The 23,895-nt window shown below is 46.8% G+C and overlaps 1 protein-coding gene across 1 annotated transcript in view; it reads left to right on the forward strand.

Annotated features, from left to right (window-relative positions):
• PLPP4 (phospholipid phosphatase 4) overlaps positions 1–23,895 on the forward strand; it is a 142,448-nt gene that overhangs the window by 54,077 nt on the left and 64,476 nt on the right. The window contains exons 2-3 of the mRNA XM_006063532.4: positions 12,267–12,375; positions 20,268–20,358. Coding sequence (XP_006063594.1) covers positions 12,267–12,375; positions 20,268–20,358 — 200 coding nt within the window. The remainder of the gene's footprint in view (positions 1–12,266; positions 12,376–20,267; positions 20,359–23,895) is intronic.

The following is a 23,895-nucleotide window of genomic DNA, read 5'->3' on the forward strand; positions in this document are numbered from 1 at the left end:
TGCTGACCATTTGTAAGTGTTTCCCCTCTTGCCTGAGTGACGCTCACTGGAGAGGAAAAGTCAATAGTCCAATTAAGAAACATGCTCTGCTTTCTGCTCTTGCCTGGAAAGCTTTATCATGTGTCTTGTTTTTTCCTCCTTCGGATCTCACAAGGTTCAAAAGTGACTTTCTGGGCCATTGTTTGCTCGAAGAATGGCTAAAGGATGTGGTTGGCAGTTGTTGGCATTCATCTGTCCTGTCTCATCTCCTTCCCACAACATGAAACCTCACTGTCCCGAGTGGGGCAGAAACGGAGAGGGGAAGACTTCTTAGACCCAGTGGTCATGTCAGCCATCAGCATCATTCTTGTCCACGTTTGTAAGAACAGCAGCCAATCAAATCAGCTTTGACTAAGCCCTTTAGTGCCCCAGGCACTGTGCCAGATTCTAATATTTCTTCTTGCTAATGATAGCAGTATTATTACTGCCCTGCCCTGGCCATCCTGGGAAGCGAGGAAGGAGATCGGAAATCTCAGAGAGGTTAAGTGACTTTTTTCAAGTCACCCAGCTGGCAAATGCCAAATCAGTGATTTGAACCAAGTTTAAGGGTCTAAGTTCATATTTCCATATAATCTTGTGTTATTTATATTTGGGGGAAAGGATGTCGACCTCTGAGTCTAGTATGTGGCAGAAATATTAACTTATCTTGAAAAAAGCATATTAAGGAACATGAGTTAAATGTCATTGACAAATCTATGGAATCTCTTAGAAGATTAGAGGGAGATCCTAGGGCTTTGAGAACTTAACTTTGAGTCAGAAAAGGCCCAGAGGACAGTAGCATCACAGTCCCTTCTTCAGGGACTTGTTGTTCCTGCTACTCTGATGTCAAGATTGGCCATTTCTCTGGGTCCCAGCTTTGGGCTGAATCTCTTGCCACATTCAGCAAGTGGACAGTAATAGAGTCACACCCTGGGGTGGTGAGATCTAAGATTTTGTGTGGTCAGAGTTCTAACACCTGCAACTAAAGGCCTTGACATCTCATTCCCCAGTCAGGTGGAGCTTAGCATCCCTTGACCGTAGTCTCCACAAGAGTGTGATCATATGTGTTTCATACACCAGGGTTCATAGGACAGTATCTGGTACATCACAGACACTCAGTAAATTTTTGTTGAATGAATAAACAACAGGCAAAGGCGGAAGTTGATTGTCTGGCCCCTGCTGTGACCCTTCCTGTGTAAGCAGACTGTATCCTAGGCTGCTTAAAGTCAGGTGAGCTATGAAAACAGGACTAGCCAACAGAGAGAATGTGTCTGTGCAAGTGTATGTGTGTTTGTGAGTGTGTGTGAGTGTGGTATGTATCTGTCATACTGTAAATGCTACCCTAGCTGGCCCTGGTCTGGGGATCCTCTGATGGGCAAGGTGATGTTTTTATTTGCTGCTAATATTTTTTTATTAAAACATAAAAATGTTTCCTCCACCTCATTAGAACTGATTCAAATGTATTCTTTTTAATGGCTGAGTAATATTCCATTGTGTATATATACCACAGCTTTCTTATCCATTCGTCTGCTGATGGACCACTACAATGTTATAAAGTAATTAGCCTCCAATTAAAATAAATAAAAAAAAAAAAATGTTTTTCTTTTCCTGGAGAGACCCTCATGATACAGTGTGTGACACTAGAATTGCGTCCTTTTCTCTGGGTGAGGGTTCAGGGGACCACGGAAGGCTGACAGGCCATGTGTCTGTGCTGGCGAGGAGCAGTGACTGGTCATCTACCTGAGGGGAAAAGGGAAACTGCTTGGCTTTGTTTCTCCTTTAGCTTTCTGCCTGCTCTTCACTCTGTCAACATCCAATCTCCTTCTGCCTCTTTTCTATTTCAGTTAGTTTTGGTAAGGTCTTCCTGTGTCTTAGAAACTTGCTTGCTTCTGCTCACTTAAGTTCTGTTTTGGTGTGTGTGTGTGTCTGTGTGTGGTTGTGGTTGTGTGTGTGTATGAGATATGTAGATAAGCTCTGGTCTAAGGAGGATTAAAGCATCTATGCTATGCATAGACTCGTGGTTCAGATGGTAAAGAATCTGCCTACAATGCAGGAGACCCAGGCTTCATCCCTGGGTTGGGAAGATCCCATAGAGAAGGGAATGGTTACCTGCTCCAGTTATCCTGGCCTAGAGAATTCCATGGGCAGAGGAGCCTGGCAGGGCACAGTCCATGGGGTTGCAGTGAATTGGACACGACTGAAAGACTAACACTGATACTAAAAAGTTAGAAGAACATCTTTGAATTTTCTTTTTGTCTGTTTTCCAAATTCTTCTGTATCATCAGAGAACTAAGAAGAAGATGAGTGCTGCTGCTGCTGCTGCTGCTGCTAAGTCGCATCAGTCGTGTCTGACTCTGTGCGACCCCATAGACGGCAGCCCACCAGGCTCCCCCGTCCCTGGGATTCTCCAGGCAAGAACCCTGGAGTGGGTTGCCATTTCCTTCTCTAATGCATGAAAGTGAGAAGTGAAAGTGAAGTCGCTCAGTCCTGTCAGACTCTTAGCGACCCCATGGACTGTAGCCTACCAGGCTCTTCCATCCATGGGATTTTCCAGGCAAGAGTATTGGAGTGGGGAGAAGATGAGTAACACTGTCTAAACTTTGCAGGGAGAAATTAAGAGAAGGTTAGACTAAGATAATTGTCCAATTCGAAGGAGCTTGTCTTGGATCAAAATCCCACAGCAAGTTACCTGACTTTGGACAGTTTTCATTTTCAGGAGAGAAAATTATTCATTTCATATTTCCCTGGTAGCTCAGTTGGTAAAGACTTTGCCTGCAGTGCAGGAGACCTGGGCTCAAGCCCTGGGTCAGAAAGATCCCCTGGAGAAGAAAATGGCTACCCACTCCAATGTTCTTGCCTGGAAAATCCTATGGACAGAGTGAGAGAGTCATTTCCTAGGCAGGTTGATAGGAAATCTAGGGGTCCCCAAGGAGAGTGGGGTCTGGAATTCTCAAGGAGGAAGAAAGGACAAACTTTTCACAGTCTTTGTAGACCAGGACCTGGGGACTAGAATCGATGAAAATGAGGGGGTAACAGGCAGGAAGGCCAGGGGTCTCCAAATGGAGGAAATAGCGGGCAAGTGTCAGACATTTTTATCTCTCTTAAGCGGCAGGAGGAAGCAAACTAGCAATATTTTTTTCCTTCTCTATACAAATTTAAAGGGAGGTTTCTCTTACTGTGTTGCCATAATGACACCTGGTTTAGCCTGAAGTTGGCTATTCTTGAGCCTAGAGATAACCAATGCCTTTTTCTTATGGAAATGTTTGTCTTAAGCTATGCTAATGTACTATGCCTTTACCCCAAACTCTGTCTCCAAGTCGGTTCCGCCTCTTGGCCCAGAACCTACTTGACAAACCAGTATGTTATACTCAGATATTGTTCCCCTAATCTATGTAAATGAAACTATTTGTATAGTGGTCTGCCCTTCTTTAAGATTCGAGTTAATCATTTTATGGCCCAGGATAAACCATTTGGTGCCAAGATTATCCCAAAATGCATCTTATGGGTGAGGGGCCTGGTGCCATTCTGAGTTTTAAGACATTCCTTTCTTTCATTAACAGACTGCCAGTGACTGTATAACATCCAGCTGAAGACTAGCAGGGGGGTACTCTTTCTGCCCCCTTCTGATGCCTATGTCAGAAGCTTTCTCCATCTCCTTTATACTTTAATAAAACTTTATTACACAAAAGCTCTGAGCGATCAAGCCTCGTCCCTGGCCCCGGATTGAATTCTTCTCCTCCGGGGGCCAAGAATCACGGTGTATTCGCGTGATTCAACAACAACCTTTCAAGAGGAGCCTGGGGGACTGCAGTCCATGGGTCGTAAGAGTTGGACACAACTTAGTGACTCAACCACCACCACCTATAATAGTAACTTCATGCTTTTCACATCAGAACATGTTGACCTATATAGCTTAGTCATTATATTTTAGTTTCAAATCACTGTTAAGGGCAATGATGTTTTTGATAATAGTTAAGATTCAGTATTCTTAGAAAGGAATGATGCTAAAGCTGAAACTCCAGTACTTTGGCCACCTCATGCGAAGAGTTGACTCATTGGAAAAGACTCTGATGCTGGGAGGGATTGGGGGCAGGAGGAAAAGGGGATGACAGAGGATGAGATGGCTGGTTGGCATCACTGACTCGATGGACGTGAGTCTGAGTGAACTCCGGGAGTTGGTGATAAACAGGGAGGCCTGGCGTGCTGCGATTCATGGGGTCGCAAAGAGTCAGACACGACTGAGTGACTGAACTGAACTGAACTGAACTGAAGATTCAGTGACGGCATTTGATAGGGGGAGAAGTCAGTTATTTTGAGACTAGACTGGTCCTGGATGCTGAATCAGAGTTGATCAGTACCAATGCAGAAAACATTGCTTTCACACTTATGGAATCTCATTAACTCACACTTTTTCTTTGAAATGATTAATACACGGTATTTCTGACTTGTTAGATTTACATCCATCCTTCTCTCATAGCGCTTGCTGTTCCTTTCTGTTTACTTTTGGTCATTGAGTCTGATGAAGTCTTCGAAGTCCCCTCCACTCTTAAGCCTGTCTGGATTTAAAATGGATAAGTGGGGCATTTAGCCACAGAATTGGGGTACCGATTGTCACACCAAGACTCTTTCTTCGTGAGTCTCTGAGGTGATGCAGAAATGCCATTCACAGAGGGGATAGTTTTGATTCTTAGCCTTAGAGTATGAGGAACTCTGCATTGGTGGGTCTGTCAGACCCTTTCTGGGCATTGAGATGTTTTTCTTTGCATTATATTTATTGGAAATAAAAGTAAGTGAAGTGGGCTTACATACCTCCCAGTGGCCAAAGAGTTGCTCCTCTTCCTTCAGTGTTTTCTTCAAAATGCAAGGACATCGGTCATTATACTGGCCTGGGGTATGCTGGGATTATCAGCATAGTCAAGTCATTATGATGCTGATGCTGGCAGGAGGTCCTAAGACCTGTGGGGCTATTTCTTCTGTAGTGAATGGCCTCCGATTGCTCTGCTTTTGAGTAATCATTTTTGCTTTTTATCTTTTTTCTGCCTCTTCTGTGGTGCAAGTGGTGCTGGAGATAATGGTAGGGGCTTCACAAAGCGAATTTCCATTATCTGTGGACATGATCCAACTGACTCTGTATTATGAAGAAGGCTCGTGCATCTCGCCTCCTCTCCTTCTATCCTCCCATACTGCATGGAATGGTCTAGTTGACCTCACAGAGAAGGCCGGCCTCCGCCCAGAGGCAAAAGCATCAAGGTAGAATTTAATAGCCTGCTTTTAACATTTACCAACGATTTATAAAAGGAATGCCAATCCCATAACTCAGCAGTGACAACAGGTTTCTTCTAGAATAAACTCATTGCAGTTTACAAAGTCTGAAGAAAAGTCACAGTGCAAGTGGAGAGCAGATCAAGCAAAACTGGCCCCCTTGGTTCTTAAATGGCTGAAGTTGGGAGCACGGGCTTTCCCCAAGAACTCTGTCCGTACCACTATAGCGCTCACAGCAATCTTGTGAAAAATGAAGATTCTGAGTCAGCAGATCTGGGCTGGGGCCCAAGTTTCTGCATTTTAAAAATATAATTTATTTCTTTTTGGCTGTGCTGGGTTTTAGTTGCTACACGGGCGTTTCTGTAGTTGAGACAAGCAGGGGCTACTCTCTAGTTGCGGTGCATGGTGAGTGGGCTTCTCATCGCAGTGGCTTCTCTTTTTGCAGAGGACGGCTCTAGGGTGTGTGGGCTTCAGTAGTTACAGCTCCCTGGCTGTCGATCACTGGCTCAGTAGTTGTAGCATACAGGCTTAGTTGCTCCACGACATGTAGGATATTCCCAGACCAGGGATCAAACCCATGCCTCCTGCATTGGCAGGTGGACTCCTTACCACCGAGCCACCAGGGAAGTCCAGTTTCTGTATTTTTAACAGCTCCGTCCAAGGTGATGCTGACATGGTGGCCTCTTGTGACTCTAGGTTTGGTCCACAGACCAGCAGCATCAGCATCCTCAGGGAGCTTGCTGGAGATGCCAGCCCTGGACCTGCTGTATCAGCAGTCCCCAAGAGGTCTCTGGGCGCATTCTTGTTTGAGAAGCCCTGATCGTCCATGCTGCTGGGGGGCCGAGGGGAGGTCCTCAGTGCATAGTGAGCCCTGCTGAGCAGGCAGCTGGATCCCATGCCTGAATTCCTCCCCTGGAAGCAAGGTTCCATTTCCTGCTTTCCAACCCATTTTACAAAGAGTTCCTGGAAGGATGTTTGCAGGCCTGGCATGCCCTCTCTTGGGGGCACCCTTTCACATTTCCAGAACTTTCCATTCTACTGCATGCCCACCTCTGCTCCCATCTGCATTTTGAAACTCACGTCCTCTGTGTAACTGCCTCACTGTCTGGATTCTCGGAGGCAGACGCTAGTGGCTGATGTGCGGGGAGAAGGGACATCTATCTTTCCTGGTGTGCTGCTCCCAGAGGACACAGTTTCCTCAACAGATGTGTTCTGGCTGCAGCCACTCAGGGTGGGGTGAGGAGTCGTGTGAAAGGCTGGGTGCACGAGGCTTTAAAAAAATCGCCATGAGGATAGTGTCCCCTGGGCAACAGATGAGATGAGGAGGGACTGGGCTCAGCGGCGTGCCAGCTCCTTGGCCCTGTGGCCAGCTGTATGCAGAGGAAATGGGGATCAGAGTTCTGGGGTCTCTGAGAGTAGGGGCTGCAAAGCCATTATAACGATGACAGCCTACGGGTAACAGATTGTATTTGAAAGTTGGCTGCAGCCCTATCTCTCATCTTACCTGCTTTTCCATAATGGGACTCTGCCACACCACTGCTAAGAGGTGGAGTCAGTCCCCCTGTCTTGAATCGGGGCTGACCTTCTGTTACCCAGTGATGCTACAGGACTTCGGAGGCTGGGTCAGAAAAGCCATTCAGCTTCTGCCTGGACCTCCTGAGACCTGCATTCCGGAGGAAGCCAGCAACCATGAAAAATTCGGACCATACTGAGTCTGTCGTGCTGGAGAGATGTGTGCGGTGCTCCAGGTGGCAGCTCCTGGCTGACAGCCAGCACCCATGTAAGGGACCATCCTGATGTCCAGCCTGGTCAAGCCTTCAGGTGACGCAGCCCCAGCTGATGTCTAACTGCTGTGACCATGTGAAGTGAGCTCTGCCTAGCTAGACCCGTCTCGATTTCCTGGTCCACAAAATCATGAGCAAAAGAAAACGAATGGTTTAAGACATTAAGTTTTGGGGTAATTTGTTATGCATCCAGAGTAATTGGAGTATTCTGGAAGCTTTAAGTTTCATAAGTATATTCTTGAAGTGTTAGTCACTCCATCATGTCTAACTCTTCTATTACCACATGGACTATAGCCCACCAGGCTCCTCTGTCCATGAAATTTTCCAGGCAAGAACTGGAGTGGGCCTCCATGCCCTCCTCCAGGGGACCTCGGAGGCCCAGGGATCGAACCCAGGTCTCCCACATTGCAGGCAGATTCTTACCATCTGAGCCACCAGGGAAGCCAATTTATTCTTTAAAATAACTTGCAAATAAAATTATTTTTACTTAATTATATTTAAAATGCTTTTAAAATACCCAAGTGCAGTGAGTAGGTTGTTGCAAAATGAAATCCACTCCTCACCCCCCCTCCCCCGAAAGAAAGCCTGAAAACTGTCTAGAAAACAGTATTTTACTAGAAAACTATCTAGTAAAAACTTGCAGTTGGAGGCTAGAGTAAAATGATAGAGTGACAAAATGCTGGTTTCTGTTTGTGCTCTGTTAGGTACTTTATATTCGTTCATTAAAGTTTTATTTGCACTCTGTAAAGTGTGCCCATTTTACAGATGGGTGGACTGAGGCTCAGAGATGTTAATAAACTCACTAAGAGCCACACAGCAGGGGCTGGGATTTGAACATGGATGAGACTGACTCCAGTGCCTGTCCTTCAGCAGATGGAAGAATTGTTAATGTAGAGAGCTAAATTTCTAAGTCTCCTCTTCTTGTGGACAAGGGTTCTGGGAATCTTGAAGAATTTTCTTGTTTAGTGCCGGGCCCTTCAGACTCACCTGGGGAATATTTTAAAATTCACGTACCAGGCCCAGTCCATACCAAGGCTATAGGTCTGGGGTAGGGTGTCTCCAAAGTTTCTAACCCTTCTTCATTTGTCACCTCTGACCTAACCCAACCTCCCATGTTGTAGGAGGCTTCCCAAGTGGCACTGCTGCTGCTGCTGCTGCTAAGTCGCTTCAGTCGTGTCCGACTCTGTGCGACCCCATAGACAGCAGCCCACCAGGCTCCGCCGTCCCTGGGATTCTCCAGGCAAGAACACTGGAGTGGGTTGCCATTTCCTTCTCCAATGCATGAAAGTGAAAAGTGAAAGTGAAGTCGCTAAGTTGTGTCCGACTCTTCGCGACCCCATGGACTGCAGCCTACCAGGCTCCTCCGTCCATGGGATTTTCCAGGCAAGAGTACTGGAGTGGGGTGCCATTGCCTTCTCCAAGCGGCACTAGTGATAAAGAACCCACCTGTCAATGCAGGAGATGTAAGAGACAGGATTCAGTCGCTGGATTGGGAAGATCCCCTGGAGAAGGGAATGGCAACCCGCTCCAGTATTCTTACCTGGGAAATTCCATGGACAGAGGAGCCTGGTGGGCTGCAGTCTATGGGGTTGCAAAGAGTCGTTCATGACTGAAGCGACTTAGCATGCACGCACTCACGCACCCAGGTTGCAGGTGAGGACATTGAGGCCCAGTGAGAAGTGGGTTGTTCTGAGGCCACAGCAGCTTAATGGTGGAGCTCGGGCAGAAAGCAGGTTTCCCAGCACCCAGATGGCATGCACCCTTGTGTCTTGGAGGAGGCTTGGAGGGCCGTTAGCAGAAATTACTTTACACATCAATGCAGGGGTCTCAGGGCATTGCAGTAAGATCCTATAGTAGATATGTTCTGGGCTGAGTGCTGAGTGAAACAGTCAGGGGCCAGAACTACTTTCTTCTTGAAATTTCATAAATACACAGACAGAAGGACAGAGTTTAACTACTGGGGTCAAGCCCCGGTTGGATCCAGGGATTCCCTTGAGAGGACGGCATCGATGAAAGAATAGATAAAGAGATAAGGAAAGAATTTTGCAGTTAAGAAAAGAGAGGAGAGAAAAGAGGCTGATATTCCTTGGTTTACGCAGAAAGCCAATAAAGCCCCAGCACGGGACTTACTCTGTTCAAGTAGGCTGCAGGCGCCCTCTCGAATCGCGGAAGGTGCCCCACCTTAGGCACCTTCTCCAGTGGGTCTTAGAAGCCCAGGCAGGAAAGTGAATGCAGAGAGCCCTTGCGCCCCAGGGAATCAGCCTGAAAAGGAAAAGAAAAGAGAAGAACGACATGGGGAGACCAAGCTTCGGGGAGCAAGGCCTGCACTTTATTTTCCAAAGTAGTTTTTATACCTTAAGTTGTGCATAGAGGATAATGGGGGAAGGGGTAGAGTCATGCAAGGTCAGCAGTCCTTGATCCTTATCGAAGCCAGGCTTTCTTCCTGCAAACTTATCATATGCAAAAGTTCTAGGTGATTTACATCATCTTCTGGCTAGGAAGCCTGTTAACATTTTATGACCCTTTTCCTCAGAAAACTTATTTTTCTCTAAAGGTGATTATTCTAAAGTCAGGCGTCACCCTCCAAAAGCATTAGATAAAGTTGCATACCTATAGGGCAAAAGTGGTGGGCTATAACAAGAAAAGAATTAACTCAAGGGTCTAAGGTTACAGACATTAAAGCTACTACTTACATTCCTATACACCAATTATATTAACCAATACACTGCCAGGGACACAGTAGGTAAGGGATATGGAAACTTAGCAGCAAACATTGGCCCAACAAGTGAAAAACCCTTCACCAATACAATTTCTAATCAATCTTTTAACTGCTCAAAGGAATCTGTATTTAGACAGTTTAGAACATCTCATGTCTTTCACGGTCGGGAGGCTGTGAACAATCACACGTGGCTGGAAGAACCTTTAGAGGAGTTTGTAGGTTGAAACATGCTTGTCATGCCCAGGAACTTTATTAACTGGAGCTGTAAGTTAACTCTTTTTCAGAGAGAGGTGGTGGGGGACAGCCCCCCGTAAAGTCAGGGGTGTAGGTGAGAGCACAAAACAGTAAAGTAGGCAGACTCTGGTTTTGGGGGTAGATGCTCAAGAATTTCCAGGGGGACTCCTGAGGCTCGATCCTGCCTTTGCGTATGCCGAGCCTCCTTCCTCATGACCTTTGCCACAGGCAGGAACTCCCGTGCTGGCTCCTGGCATCTTACAACATGAAAAACCTCAGTTGTGGGGAGAGAGAGGGGAGGAGAGGAACAGAGAGAGACAGAGAGAGGGAGGAACATGTATATAGAGACACAAAAGACAGATTGAATTTTAGATCTCATTTAGATATAGACATGATAGAATTCAGTGTGAGGCTGATGAGACAGAGGGTATTTTTTTTTTTTTTTTTAACAGTAGCAGCTGTTCAAAGTCTGGAACAGACAGTAGATTCTGCAGTCACTGGAGAGTCACTGAGAGTTCCACCCTGCTGGACTCTGAGGACACAGCCCTGGAGAGTGACTCCACACTCCCTACCCTCCCAATGTACCTGGGCATACAGACTAATCAAAGCCCCAAATCTAGGGTAGAAACCAAGACTCTCAGACTGCTGACTCTGTCCCAGGGCTGGAATGGTTTTAAGATGACCCACCATCTAGGTTTTTTCTGAGATAGGGGGTTTTCCTGGGATATAGGACTTACAGTGCTAAAACCAGGAGTGAAAGTGAAAGTTGCTAAGTCATGTCCGATTCTTTGCGACCTCATGAACTATACAGTCCATGGAATTCTCCAGGCCAGACTACTGGAGTGGGTAGTCTTTCTCTTCTCCAGGGGATCTTCCCAACCAACCCAGGGATCGAACCCAGGTTTCACTCATTGCAGGTGGATTCTTTACCAGCTGAGCCACCAGGGAAGCCCAAGAATACTGGAGTGGGTAGCCTATCTCTTCTCCAGGGGATTTTCCCGACCAAGGAATTGAACCGGGGTCTCCTGCGTTGCAGGTGGATTCTTTACCAACTGAGCTATGAGGGAAGCCCATGAGAGTCCTGGGCAAACCGGGACTGTTGGTCACCTGGCTGGTCTCCTAGATGAGACGACTGCTGACCTCCAACTCCCATCCCCCAACTCCCCTCCTCCTCATCTTGGCAATGGTACCCCATTTCCTGAAAGCCCAAGCCAGAGCCCTTGGAATCAGCTCTGCCCATTACCCCTGCCCCTGCCTGTGCGTGTTCTTCCATTTTCTGTCCTGCCTTTTGCTTCTCTCTGCAGGCATCTCTTGTTGGGACAGCTGTCCTCACCTCCTCACTGTCTCTGCCTCCCTCCTCTGTTCTGCTCCAATGCCCTTCTTCACCACTGTTCATTTCATTCCATGCTTTTCTGCCAAATTCCTCCTTGGTTCAAAAGCCAGATTCCTCAGTCTGGTACACAAGCCCTGACTCACCCAGACACATCTGAAGCCTCTCTGAACCGGATTCACCAGTTGGAGAACTGGGCTGGAGAGCCGGGAGGGGGCCCAAGGGCTGAAAGCTGGCTAAACTGTTGTTCTTCCCCGCAGGTTTTCTCTTGGTGGTGATTCTTTTCATCCACCTGGGTGTTGAGGGTTCCCAGGGTGAGAGAGGGGTCGGGAGGCGGAGGCTTAGAGCTTTCTAGTTCCTTAACAGGAGTCCCCCATCCCCCTCCCGCTTCCTTCCTTCTTTCCTTTCCTCTGCTGTCTCTCCTGTCCCAGCCTTCTCCTTTCTGGAAGCTTCTTTCTCTCGCTCTGCCCCCTGGTGGTGGTGATGGTGGAGGGGCGCTATCTGGAGTAACGTAGAGGAGGAACACCGCGGGTTCTTTTCTCTAGTCCTGCCCGCTGCTCCATCACCTTCGCTCCAACTCAAGTCCATTTTGTCCCCAGAGACTTGCCCCAGTCTGAGCCACCATTCTGGACTTCAACTCCCAGTTCCCTTTGGATCCCCGAGTTCTTAGGGTCTTTGTGTGTCCGCCTCTCAGCTCTTCTCTTATGCCCGCCGTTGGTCCTTGCAGGCTGGTGGTGAAAAAAGACCCTACAGTCCTGGTGATTCTTCCATCTTTCCCCCGTTGGAGCTGCCTGAGAACCATCAGCTGGGCAGCCTGTCCTCCCCTCCCCAGGGACCAGTTCGTCCACTCTGAGCTCTTGCGTAAGCCGCCTCCTCCCTAGTGCTCAGCTCTCACGTCTCTTTCTTTGTTTTGTTTCAGTTTTACAGAGTTTTTGGATCCCTTCCAGAGAGTCATCCAGCCAGAAGAAATCTGGCTCTATAAGAATCCTCTGGTGCAGTCAGACAACATCCCCACCCGCCTCATGTTTGTAAGTACCGGTGATTTCATGGTTGATGGGACCACTCCCCTGAGTGTGAGCCACATGGGTTTTCACTTCTGTTTTTCCACCCCCTGCTGATGACGGCAAGCAGCCTGAAGAACAGAGGCAAGTGGCCCGACAAATTAAAATTCAATTCCAGATCAGGAGGGTTTGCCGCTTGGTCATGTGAGAAGCAATTGCCTGAGGCTTTGGAAAAGAAGGGCCATGCTTACTTGAGCTAAACCTGAACTGTTTCCAAATACTTAGAGTAGAATAAGATGAGCAACTAGTGAACAGAGTTGTCTGTTCCATCTTCTTTTAAAGCAGACCTTGATTTAGCCATCCTCAGACACCATTAAGCTGCTCTCTTAACCGCTTTTCTGGGTTTGGCTGGTCAGTTAACCGGTGAAGAGACCACTGTGTGTGACTCAACTCTGGATAGCGTCTCTGATCCTAGGATAAATGGGCTAACACCCAAATAATTGGTGGATATATTAGGACTATTTTTACCTCTTCATTCTGCTCCATGTTGATTACAGCCTTTTACACTTTCCCTACCATGGGTTTTCCTGGTGGCTCGAGTGGTAAAGAATCCACCTGCAAAGCACGAGCCCCGGGTTTGATCCCTGGGTTGAGAAGATCCCCTGAAGAAGGGAATGGCAACTCCAATACTCTTGCCTGCAGAATCCTATGGACGGAGGAGCCTCACGGGCTATAGCTCATGGCGTTGTATAGAGTGGGACACGACTGAGTGGCTAACACTATTATGTGCTGGTCGCTTGCTGAAAGCTTAGGAAGGATTTTCTCATTTAGACCTACCTGGATTGGGGGCAGGAGGAGAAGGGGACGACAGAGGATGAGATGGTTGGATGGCATCACCAACTCAATGGACATGAGTTTGAGTAAACTCCTGGAGTTGGTGATGGACAGGGAGCCCTGGTGTGCTGCAGTCCATGGGGTCACAAAGAGTTGGACACAATTGAGCGACTGAACTGAACTAACTGTTTCCCAGTGAGGAAGATGTCATTATTGTCTGAATTTTGCAGTTGCAGACGTGCATCCCAGAGAGATGAGAGAGCTTGCCCAAAGCCACACAAGCTAGAGAGTGGGATAGCCCAGATTTGCACCCAAGCAGCCAGATCTGAGCCCTGCTCTCAGCCAGGAGGTTGCCCTGCAGTCTGGAGCTGAGTGTTCAGGATTCCTTGCTAAGGCTCACCAGCTCCTGGAGAACTGCTTTAAGGCCTTTCTGTGGCAGAGGAAATATTGAAGCTTGATCTTGTTATAGAACAAGAATGTAGCTTTTGGATGGGCAAATGTAGCTTTTGGATATAGCTTGAAGCTTTTGCCTATTGACCAGCCATCACATGTCCTGTCTCTGGGAACTCAAGTGTGTGTTCCAGAGCTTTTATAGAGCACACGAGGGATATTTTTGCACTTTGAAAGAAATCCCTCTGATTTGGGGAGGAAATCTTGTTCATCAGTGACTGGAAAGATCACCAATGATTATTTCAAAGATGATTGGAAAGATCTTTATGTCTGCAGACATCCCCAAATTGTCCAGAACACTACATGAACATCAGTCTTATTTTTATTGTTTTTTCATAATTACCTTCCTGCTGGAAAATAAACCAGATTTTTGTGAATATCAGAGAAATTGAATAACGTAGGTTCTTGTGAGTTGGGCATTGCCTTACATCTGTGTAATAAAATCAGATTTTTTTTTCCATTTCTGTTCCAACTCACATCTTCCATAAATCCTAGAAATAAAGCAACTAGCATGTGCATCACTAGTTTACTCCATGGTTTTAGTAGGAGGAGCTTCTGTTTATCACTTATCCCCATTTTCAAAGATTTCACATTTTGTGTGCTGTAAAACCCAATTTGGAGATGACTGTTCATATGGGATGTTGTGATGAGTCTGTGGCTATGTCCTAGATTTATGAACAATGGATTGTTTTGAAGTCTAGATACAAATGCCACAAATATCCTGGCTGCAGACACAAATAGGATGGAGCACATTTGCATGTTGGCAGTGGAGGAAAGGAGACAGTAAAGGAGTTATTCAGTGCTGGGATTCTCAGAGAATAGAAGCGGATTCAGCCACAAACACTGATTCATACCCTCTAATCTCCTAATGAAATAAGTTCAACCTTTTGTTTTGTTAATAGTTGTTGATGAATTTCATTCATTCGGTCGCAAGATTTAGTGCGGCTCCATAATAACATAAGGAAAGCAGTAGATACATTTAGAATATGTGCAACGCAAGATGAAAAATGCTTTGTCACCACATAAATTAGATTTGTTCTCCTGGGTTTTATTGAGAGTTTAATGCAAGATATCATTTGTCTGCTTTTGATCTCTACAAACCTTATGGTGTTTCTAAAAGAATGTATAAGAGAACATATTTTCAATGTTTTTTAAAAATCGCTTGGCTTCCTTAGAAAGCTCCAGTTTCATTATTTAACACATAAATAATCCTGGGGTCTCCTCTATTTTTGTTTAGAATGTTTTACTCTAAAGGCAAACTTGCTAACTTTCTAATAACCAAAGTGTTTTTTAAAGGCAGCTGCTGTGAATCCAGGTTTCTTCGCGAAATCAGTGTTTCTGGAGTTATGCTGATTTGTGTGCATGTCTGTTTTAAAAGAGCTACTTGGTCAAATGTTACAAAAATATTATCAGAAGGTTAGGGAATTAAGTAAGGAGTAAATGGTAACGACATCACCTGGAAGCCCTGCCTGGCATTTTCTCTGTCTTTGGCACCATTAGCTAAGGTGAGTGTATCTGTCAACATGAAACTTGGGTGTGGTTGGACCATGAGATTCCAAGAGCTTGTTTTCCTGGATGCCCCTGGGCTTCTGTGGACCAGAGAGGAAGGCTGAGAACTCTCTTCTCACATACTGGGACTTGACTTTAACATTTGCTGGATATTCCCAGGCTATCAGCCGCTTCCTTATTCAGAAGAGGCCATGCTTCCTTTCTGAACATGTGGAGTGTATTAGCGCATCTTTGAAAGCCTGCTTTTTGGTGTAGGAAGACTACTCAGTTGGTATTCGTTATTGCTTTTCAGTATCCTCTCTGTTGTTGCCTGTAGTGTCTTTGTCCAGAGAACACTCCCAGGGTGAGGAAAGCCACAGGAATTGCAGGTGATGTGAAGTCAAATCAGACTTGACCCCTGAGGGCTCGTGGGGGCAATGGTACCCTGAAGCAAAGAGGAATCTGAGAAACAGTGGAGGAGAGGCTCAGGTGCACTTTTAGGGACGTTCATCCCCATCCCCATCATTGTCCTCCTCCTTCTCATCACCATGGTACTCACAACAGCAGCTAGCATCTCTTGAATATAGTAACTGTGCTCATCACTTTACAAATAGCATCTCAGTGAATTCTCTCAGAATCCTTTGAGGCTGGCACTTTTGTGATCCCATCATTTCAATGGAGAAAATGAAACTGTCATGAGATTAAACAGCTTATCCCAGGTTTACAGGTTTATCAGTGGCTGGACCAGGGTCTGAACGCCGCAGATCAGAGTACAGACACTCTTGGAGCCATTCAGCCATGCTGCCTCCTTGGAGGTTGAAGGGAGGTGGACAGGTGGTGAGTGCAGCCTGTCACACACAGAAGACCAGGTGTCAAGGAGCAGACACAGTGGATCCAGGCTGTGGGGGCCCCATGAATGGCAGTTTGCTTGGAGTACTGCTTGGTGAAGGGGGCAGCGGGAGGCAGGGGTACAGGCAGAGTGTGGACAACTTCAAGTTAGTTAATTATTACTTAATTCAACAGAAAGTTATGAAGCACTTTCCTAGAGCCAAGCACGGTGTGTAGTGGAGGTGCAGAGCTGAGTAGGTGTGGTTTCTAGTCTAGTGGGAACAGAGACATGAACACAAGTCAGACCATTAAGCATTACAGAAAAACCCTCGAAGGACAGGCAAGACTCAGGGAACTAAGGGAAGAGGAGGTGTTTCCCAAATTCTTAACTTAAAAAAGGTAGTGTATTATTGGTATTGTGTTGATTTAATAACAGGAGCTTCTATTCTGTGATAGGATGCTTCTAAGGAAGACAAAAATAAAATCAGTTTGTGGGGAGGAGGGAAGAAAAAGAGACCAAGCTGGCTCGTGGTAGTTGAGTTTTTAGACACTTTGACAAGCCTTTGCTCCCAGCTCAGTGACAGGCTGTGAGTGTTTGCTCACCACAGGGCCCTTCCCAGGTGGCCGTGTGTCTTGAGTTGTTAGAAGCACTGTGCAGCACACACGCCTTCCTGTCGGATGCCCATGGTTTTGTCTGATGTGACTAACCCCCAGTGACAAGCTCTTCTGTGGCTAAAACATCCGAACATCAGGTGCCCAGGCTTCAACCCCCTTGGTGGCTAAAAGTTCTTGGCCACTCATGCCCTTCCCTGAAGACAAGCTTTGTGTCTGGTGTCTTGCCTGGTGGATTCCCAGAAGCATCCTGGCAACACAGTGCCTTATATCAGCACCCAGGGGTCACCCATTGTCTGGACTGGGGACGGACGGCATGTCCTGTGTTGCTTTCATTGGTGGATGCACAAGGTATGGCCCTTGTGTTCTCCAGCTCCCACTCCTGGTTGGAGCCACGGGGCTCCCACATGGCGCCCATCTCCTGTTTGGTCAGAACAGTCCAGCTCAGGGTCATCCCCAGCAGGCAGCCTCTGGAACCTTGGAGGGGAAGTCTTCCCAAATCATATTTTCTCTGGGGTTCCAAATCTGTCTAACCTTAGACTATGCCTTCTGGGATTGTCTTATATTAATAGCAGGCTTCTCTGGTGGCTCAGATGGTAAAGTGTCTGCCTGCAATGTGGGAGACCCAGGTTCAATCCCTGGGTCAGGAAGATCCCCTGGAGAAATAAGTGGCTACCCACTCCCATACCCTTGCCTGGAAAATCCCATGGATGGAGGAGCCTGGTAGGCTACAGTTCATGGGGTCACAGAGTCAGACACGACTGAACAACTTCACTTTACTTTCCTTTTATGTTAATAGCATATATATGCTAAGATACTTAGTTGCTCAGTCTTATCTGACTCTTTGAGACCCCAGGGACTCACGCCCACCAGGCTAATCTGTCCATGGAATTCTCCAGGCAAAAATACTGGAATGGGTAGCCATTCCTTTCTCCAGGGAATCTTCCCGACCCAGCAATTGAACCTAGATCTCCTGCATTGCAGGCAGATTCTTTACCATTTGAGCCACCAGAGAAGCCACCAAAAGCATACATATATACATGTGTGTGTGTATGTGTGTGTGTTTATATATATGTTGTTGTTGTTCAATTGCCTAGTCATGTCCAACTCTTTGCGATCCCCTGGACCACAGCACACCAGGCCTCCCTGTCCCTCACATCTCACAGAGTTTTCCAAGTTCATGTCCATTGCTTCGGTGATGCCATCCAGCCACCTCATCGTCTGATACCCTCTTCTCCTTCTGCTCTTAATCTTTCCAGCATCAGGTGACCAAAATACTGGAGTTTCAGCTTCAGCATCAGTCCTTCCAGCAAGTATTCAGGGTTGATTTCCCTTAAGATTGACTGGTTTGATTTCCTTGCCGTCCAAGGGACTCTCAGAAGTCTTCTCCAGCACCACAGTTTGAACGCATTAATTCTTCGGCACTCTACCTTCTTTATGGTCCAACTCTCACAACTGTACATGACCACTGGGAAGACCATAGCCTTGACTATGTGAACCTTTGTTGGAGAGTAATGTCTCTGCTTTTCAACACACTGTCTAGGTTTGTCATAGCTTTCCTGCCAAGAAGCAAACTTCTTCTGATTTCCTGACTGCAGTCACCATCCACAGTGATTTTAGAGCCCAAGAAGAGGAAAGCTATCATTACTTCCACCAGAATGGAGAATCCTCACGGATCGAGGAGCCTGGAGGGCTACAGTCCATGGGGTCACAAAGGGTCAGACCCGACTGAGCAGCTCAGCACACACACAGCACGTCTTCAGTTCACTATTGTTTTCGTATTTATGGTTTGTTGGTGGGGTTGCTGCAGTACTGTTCAGTGAGCTGCTCTCTCCTCTTTGAGGGCAGTGGCTGGCCTGTAGTGCCCAAAGTGAGAGGAAACCAAAAGCCCAGGACTTCTTTGACCTTAAGCTTAACTTTAGACTTAGGTAAGATGACGCTTCAGCCAGCACTCTCTAAACACTGAATGTGTGAATCAGAACTGATGCAAGGCTTCTCAGTCACCAGAGTCATTTGAGATGCTTGTTACACAATGTGGATTCCACACCCGTCCTATAAGAGGGTCTGAGGGACGCAGTCTTGTAACAAATGCTGCAGGTGAAGAGACCCCCAGGCACTGGTGTAGACTCACAGACTTGCTGGAACTCTTCCCTCACGAGTGAGTGTTGCCTTTTTCAGTCGCCCTGGGTAAATCCTCTGCTTCTCTGCTCCAGTTCTGAATCTCCTTTTGTGCAGCTCTCCTGAAACCTGGGCCACACTCTTCTGAACACCTTCCATGGTGACAGGACTTATTGATGTTAAGTTGTTCAGGGCCATGGCCAATAAGAAGGCTCATCAAGCTGGTTTCTACCGTTTATGGTCAGAAAGAAACCAGCCTGTAAGGAGAAGGGTTTTCTCCTGTCTCATGAACTGTCTGTGAATATTGCTCCCAAAGAGGAGTTCCCAAGATGCTCTGAGCTCTCGCGGTCTGGTTCCTGCATGTCTAGGACATCTCCAGTTATTTTGATAGACTGTGTGCATTTAGAGGAATTCTGGTGTTTTTTAACAAAGGAAAGGATCTTCCAACCACGCCTTAGTCCTGTTAGCCCCCTTTCCAAAAAGCAACATTGATTAGTGCCCAGGTGGAGACTTCCCAAATTGTGAACACTGTTGGTTAATAGTTACCATCTCCCATGCCCATGCCTCCCACCATCGTCTGTGAGCCCAGCTGTAGATTTGTGAGATAGTTAATCCCTTTTGATTGTTATCCTGAGATGTTATAATCATAAGGATGTAACACAAATATTGTATGCCAAAAAGTTCGTTCAGGTTTTTTGGTAAGACAGAATGAAACCCCCAAATGAATGAGCTTTTTGGCCAATCCAGTACCTTTTTTTTTTTTAATCATTGGAATGTTAGGGGAAAAAAGTACTAATTATAGAATGCTGAGTGAAGACTAGATATGGGAGGCAGAAAACCTGGCCTCTGAATCCCATCTTGCTACTTCCCAGCTGTGTCCTTGGGCACATCACATAGTCCCCAAGCCTGCCAAAGATTGTCACAATTTTAAGAGAGGATTTAAGAGACCCCAGTACTGGATGGTACCCAAACATGGCTCCTGCCTTGTAGAAGGTTCAGTGATAAGAGTTGTTTGCATCTGAATCCCAACAGCTTGATTCGTTAAGTGCATACTGTACTCCTGAGTGCTTTGGTCTAGCGGAGGAAAGGGGCTGGAGGAAGAGAAGAGGAGAGACTTCATGTGAAGGGACTAACCTCTGCTTTGCAGCGGAAATGAATATTCAACCAAAGAATACCAAAGGGGAATGAATCAATAGACTCCAAGCAAATCCCACGTGTTCCCATGTTGCCAGAGCGCTGGGGATGGGAGGCCAAGGGTTCTTCCATCCCTCCACAGGGGAGGATGGGAGGAGGGTTACTACCAAAGATGTCACTGTAATTATAGACTCTTCTTTTCTGTTTAAAAAGCCACCACTTTAAACGTGACTCACAGCAATTACAAATCAATTATAACCCATAATCAGACCTCTGATTTTTCAAGTCTGTGGAATCTCTCAGTATAGATATAAATCCTTCTTAGTATGAGGTCAGGAGTTCAGTGAGATCATTCAACTAGTGAGTCCAAAGGAAGCTAACTGGAACTAATTATCAATTGGCTCTCTGATAGCAAACTACCACCTTCATAAGGGATTATTTGTTATTTCTTCCAGGCAATTTCTTTCCTCACACCTCTGGCTGTTATTTGTGTGGTGAAAATTATCCGGCGGACAGACAAGACTGAAATTAAGGAAGCCTTCCTAGGTAGAGTATTCCCAGTTCCTGCTTTAGGGGATGGGGCTGAACTTGATTAGATTACCAGATTTCTAAAATCTCAGTTGCAGTCAACTGATTTTTCTCTTGGTCAAATTAAGCTTGGTAGACACAAGACAAGGCAAACATTTAGCCCTTTTAAAGAGCCAGTGCTTGGTAAGTAGCTCATCTGTGGGCCAGCCCATCGCCGCTGTCCCTTGTGCTGAAAATGCGTTTCGGGCTCCTCACCAGAGCTCTGTGCTTCCTAAGCAAACTGGAAGGACAGCTCTTGGCTGTAAGGCAAAGTGAATCTCAAGCTTTGTCACTGCTGACTGTCCAACCCCACATTTGTGGCTAATAGGCCCCCATTTGGGGCAATTCAGACATCAACCACAGACTCCTGGACCAGTCACCATTGACTGGAAGCAAAAATGTGGAAAAGCAGATGTAAAATTTAATATCAGTTGGAAACAAGCTCCATAACCCATTGCCACTGTGGGGACACTTTGGCAGTTAATCAGTTGTTATTATGTAAAGAATGCTACCATCTTTGCCATTGAGTATGACACGATGCTTATAAATTCTCCCTAAGCTGAGCCATATCTGCGTGTGACAGGAGTTTGATATTTTTAGGGTTAAATCCATTTTTTTTTTCTGATCTGCATATTAATCAAAAGACAAAGTAAATGACAGCATGAAGAGAAAGCAGAACTATTGGGCTTGTTTAGCAAAATAAACTCCGCGGAAGCCAGGGTTTTAGCTTTTTGGTCATCAGGAAAACTGGATTGGGTTTCTTTTCTGACATGACGCCTTGACATTATCCAAACCCTCACACACACTGTGTTGTTGGTGTGTTGTGGAAGCTCACCATTCAGTAAGGTAGTAAATCTGGAATATGAGATTCTTCACTAACGATGGTGTTTGTTAATTACTGGACTTTGAGGAAGTGAAAAGCATAGCAAACTATGGTCTTCCCTGTTCTTCGTAAGGGAAGGAGGGTGGGTGTGAGTTCTAGGGTGTGCAGAGCAGTGGAAGGACTGGGACCGTTTCTTACATAGCCAGGCTTTGGCTGGGCTCTGTGTAGTTGAAAAGAACAGAATTCCTCTCAAATTGGATCGAATAAATTAGAGGTTTGGTTATAGGACTATAACAAGCAATCTTACAGAACTTCAAGAATCAGAGGGAAACCCTCGTGGGGATGGAATAGGGATCCAGGCCACGAGGGTGGAGGTGCCGTGTCGCCTCATGCCCCCTCTTCTCTGTGATGCGTCCTTCCTCTCCTCTCATTCCCTGCCTCAGTCTCCTGTGAAGACGTTGTCTCTGATGCCTGCATCTTGGTCTGTGTGAGGCTTGGGCTTGCAGTGGCGGGTGCCCCTGCCCCACGCCTGCGTGACTGCTCAGCTCCAGTGCCACCTCCCAGTGTCACTGCGTCTTGTGGTCCAGACTTCCCAGGCGGAGACTCTGGACTTGACTCAAATCTCAAGCCTGGATGCAAAAGTCCCGAGTCTCTGGCCAGCCTGTGGATGCTCTGCTTGAAGACAGGTGTGTTCCCCAGGCTGCTCACCTGTGGTTTGAGGCTCTGGTCATCACATGGTCTCTGTCTCTTCAGCTGAGGTGGTGGAAAGGTCAGGTTTTCCAGGAAGGGTGTAGGTGCCCTCCCTCTTGAGGCTCAAGCAGCTGTGTCAGCATTTGGACAGATACCACTGTGGTTCCCAAATGTCCCATTGGGAGCCCCTCTGAGCTGACCTGGAAATCTTTTTGCCTCATTTGTTATTCTAGCTGCTCCCCTGACACTGAGTCCCGAGATGTATGGCTGTGGGTAGGAACTGTCTTTCATGGTTTCAGTTATAATTTACTGGCTGCTTTTGGAGCTGGGAGATTGTTATGGCCTTGAGGAGCTTACAGTTACTTTCTCTAGACCTTTTCATTCTCAGCTAAATCTCCCTTAGGATGACACTTCAAAATTGTACACCATACCTGGCCTCCTATATGTTAACAGAGAAGGTGGAGTTAATTGGATGTTCTGTTTGCCTAAATAAATGAGAGGCTGCCTTGTAAAAATGATGAAGAACCTCCCTTTGTACACAATTAAAAAAAAAGTTGCCACTTTTAGGAAGTCGTGGAAGGGGCTGGAGGGAATGATCTTTCAAAACCAAGGACAAAAAACTAGGTGTAGCTTTTTCTCCATTATCTGGAATTCAGGACTTTCTCAGTGAGGGTGGTTTGGTCTGAGGTCCCTGCTTTACCCAGGCATCTTCAGCAGACCTGGACCCTAAGAACGCCCCTTAGCTGCCTGTCCACAGCAGCCCGCTTTGTGCATCTGTTCGTGTGCAAGGAAGGCTCGCCGCACCCAGGGATTTGGCTGCAGAACGGCCAAGTTGGTGTTAATAGAAAACCCTGTTTTGGAAGGACTGCAATGTGAATTCCCAACAACAACAAAAGTGACAGCAACAAAAGCCCTCTACTCCTCTGGGGGCGCTTGTAAGCAGGAGTGCCCTCAGTACAGGCCACTTGCAGGCCAACTCACACGACACATTGATTTGCATTTCTTTATCAGAACACAGTCTGGCTTGTCTTTCTGACTCTCCTCTCAACCCCGCAGTGCCGTGGGATGCTGTTGATGCACCCCTTATGAGCCAGATGCCTTGGGTCCTTGTTAATCGACAAGCCAGCCCCCCATGGTTGGGGTCATTCATTTCCTGCTCGGCCAGCCTTTCATGCCTCTACTCTCAGCCCAGCCTTCTCTGTGGTATCAGTGAGAGGTCCCTTGTCTGGGTCCCCTGGAGGTTATGCTATGCAGATGAACGTAATAATTGGTTTACTTTACTTCCAGAAGGCTGTGACGCTTTCCATCCAGATCCTTGCTCTCTTCTGTCTCCTTCAGGTTTTTGGATCAGAGAGGGAAGCTGCCAGCTGTTGGTGCTTCCATCACAGCCACACCTTTTCTAGCTCAGCCACTTGAAGCTTTTCAGAGAATTGCTCTGTGCTATAGTAAACCCAGCCAGGGCAGAGGTTGGGGATGTGTATGGTGTTCTGGATTGATGTCATGGTCTCTGAACTTCCCCAAGGGCACTGGGAGGTCAGCTGGTGATGCTTGTTCCTGAAGACCTTTTCTGTGCAGAGGCCTTGCCAGGACCAGGAGGAGAAGGAGTTCAGCCCCGCTGGGAAAACACAGCAGTGAGCCTGTGCTGGGCCAGCCCTAACAAGAAAAGACCCCTCTCATCTCAGGGAAATCTCACAGTCTGTTAATTGTCATGGCTTTGGGAGAATCCTGCAGCAATGATGGCCCAGGGAATTCTCCCTCCTCTCTGCAAAGGAAACCTCTCAGCAGTGCTCCAAGCTTGTGAGAGAGAAGGGAAGCCAGCGTTTTAGGAAGGAAGGATCTGTGCGTGCAGAGTGTAATCAGCAGATCTCTCCAAGTTCCTCCATGCTTGCCTCCAGGTTACACTGCGTTGCATGCTGGGTGTGTTAATGGTGGTCTGGTGCTGCTGACTCATGCCCCACTCTGCACCCAGGGGGCCCATCCCTCCTTTCCAGCTACTGTAATGT

The sequence above is a fragment of the Bubalus bubalis genome, chromosome 23 (assembly GCF_019923935.1).
Source record: "Bubalus bubalis isolate 160015118507 breed Murrah chromosome 23, NDDB_SH_1, whole genome shotgun sequence".
Taxonomy (NCBI): Eukaryota; Metazoa; Chordata; class Mammalia; order Artiodactyla; family Bovidae; genus Bubalus; species Bubalus bubalis.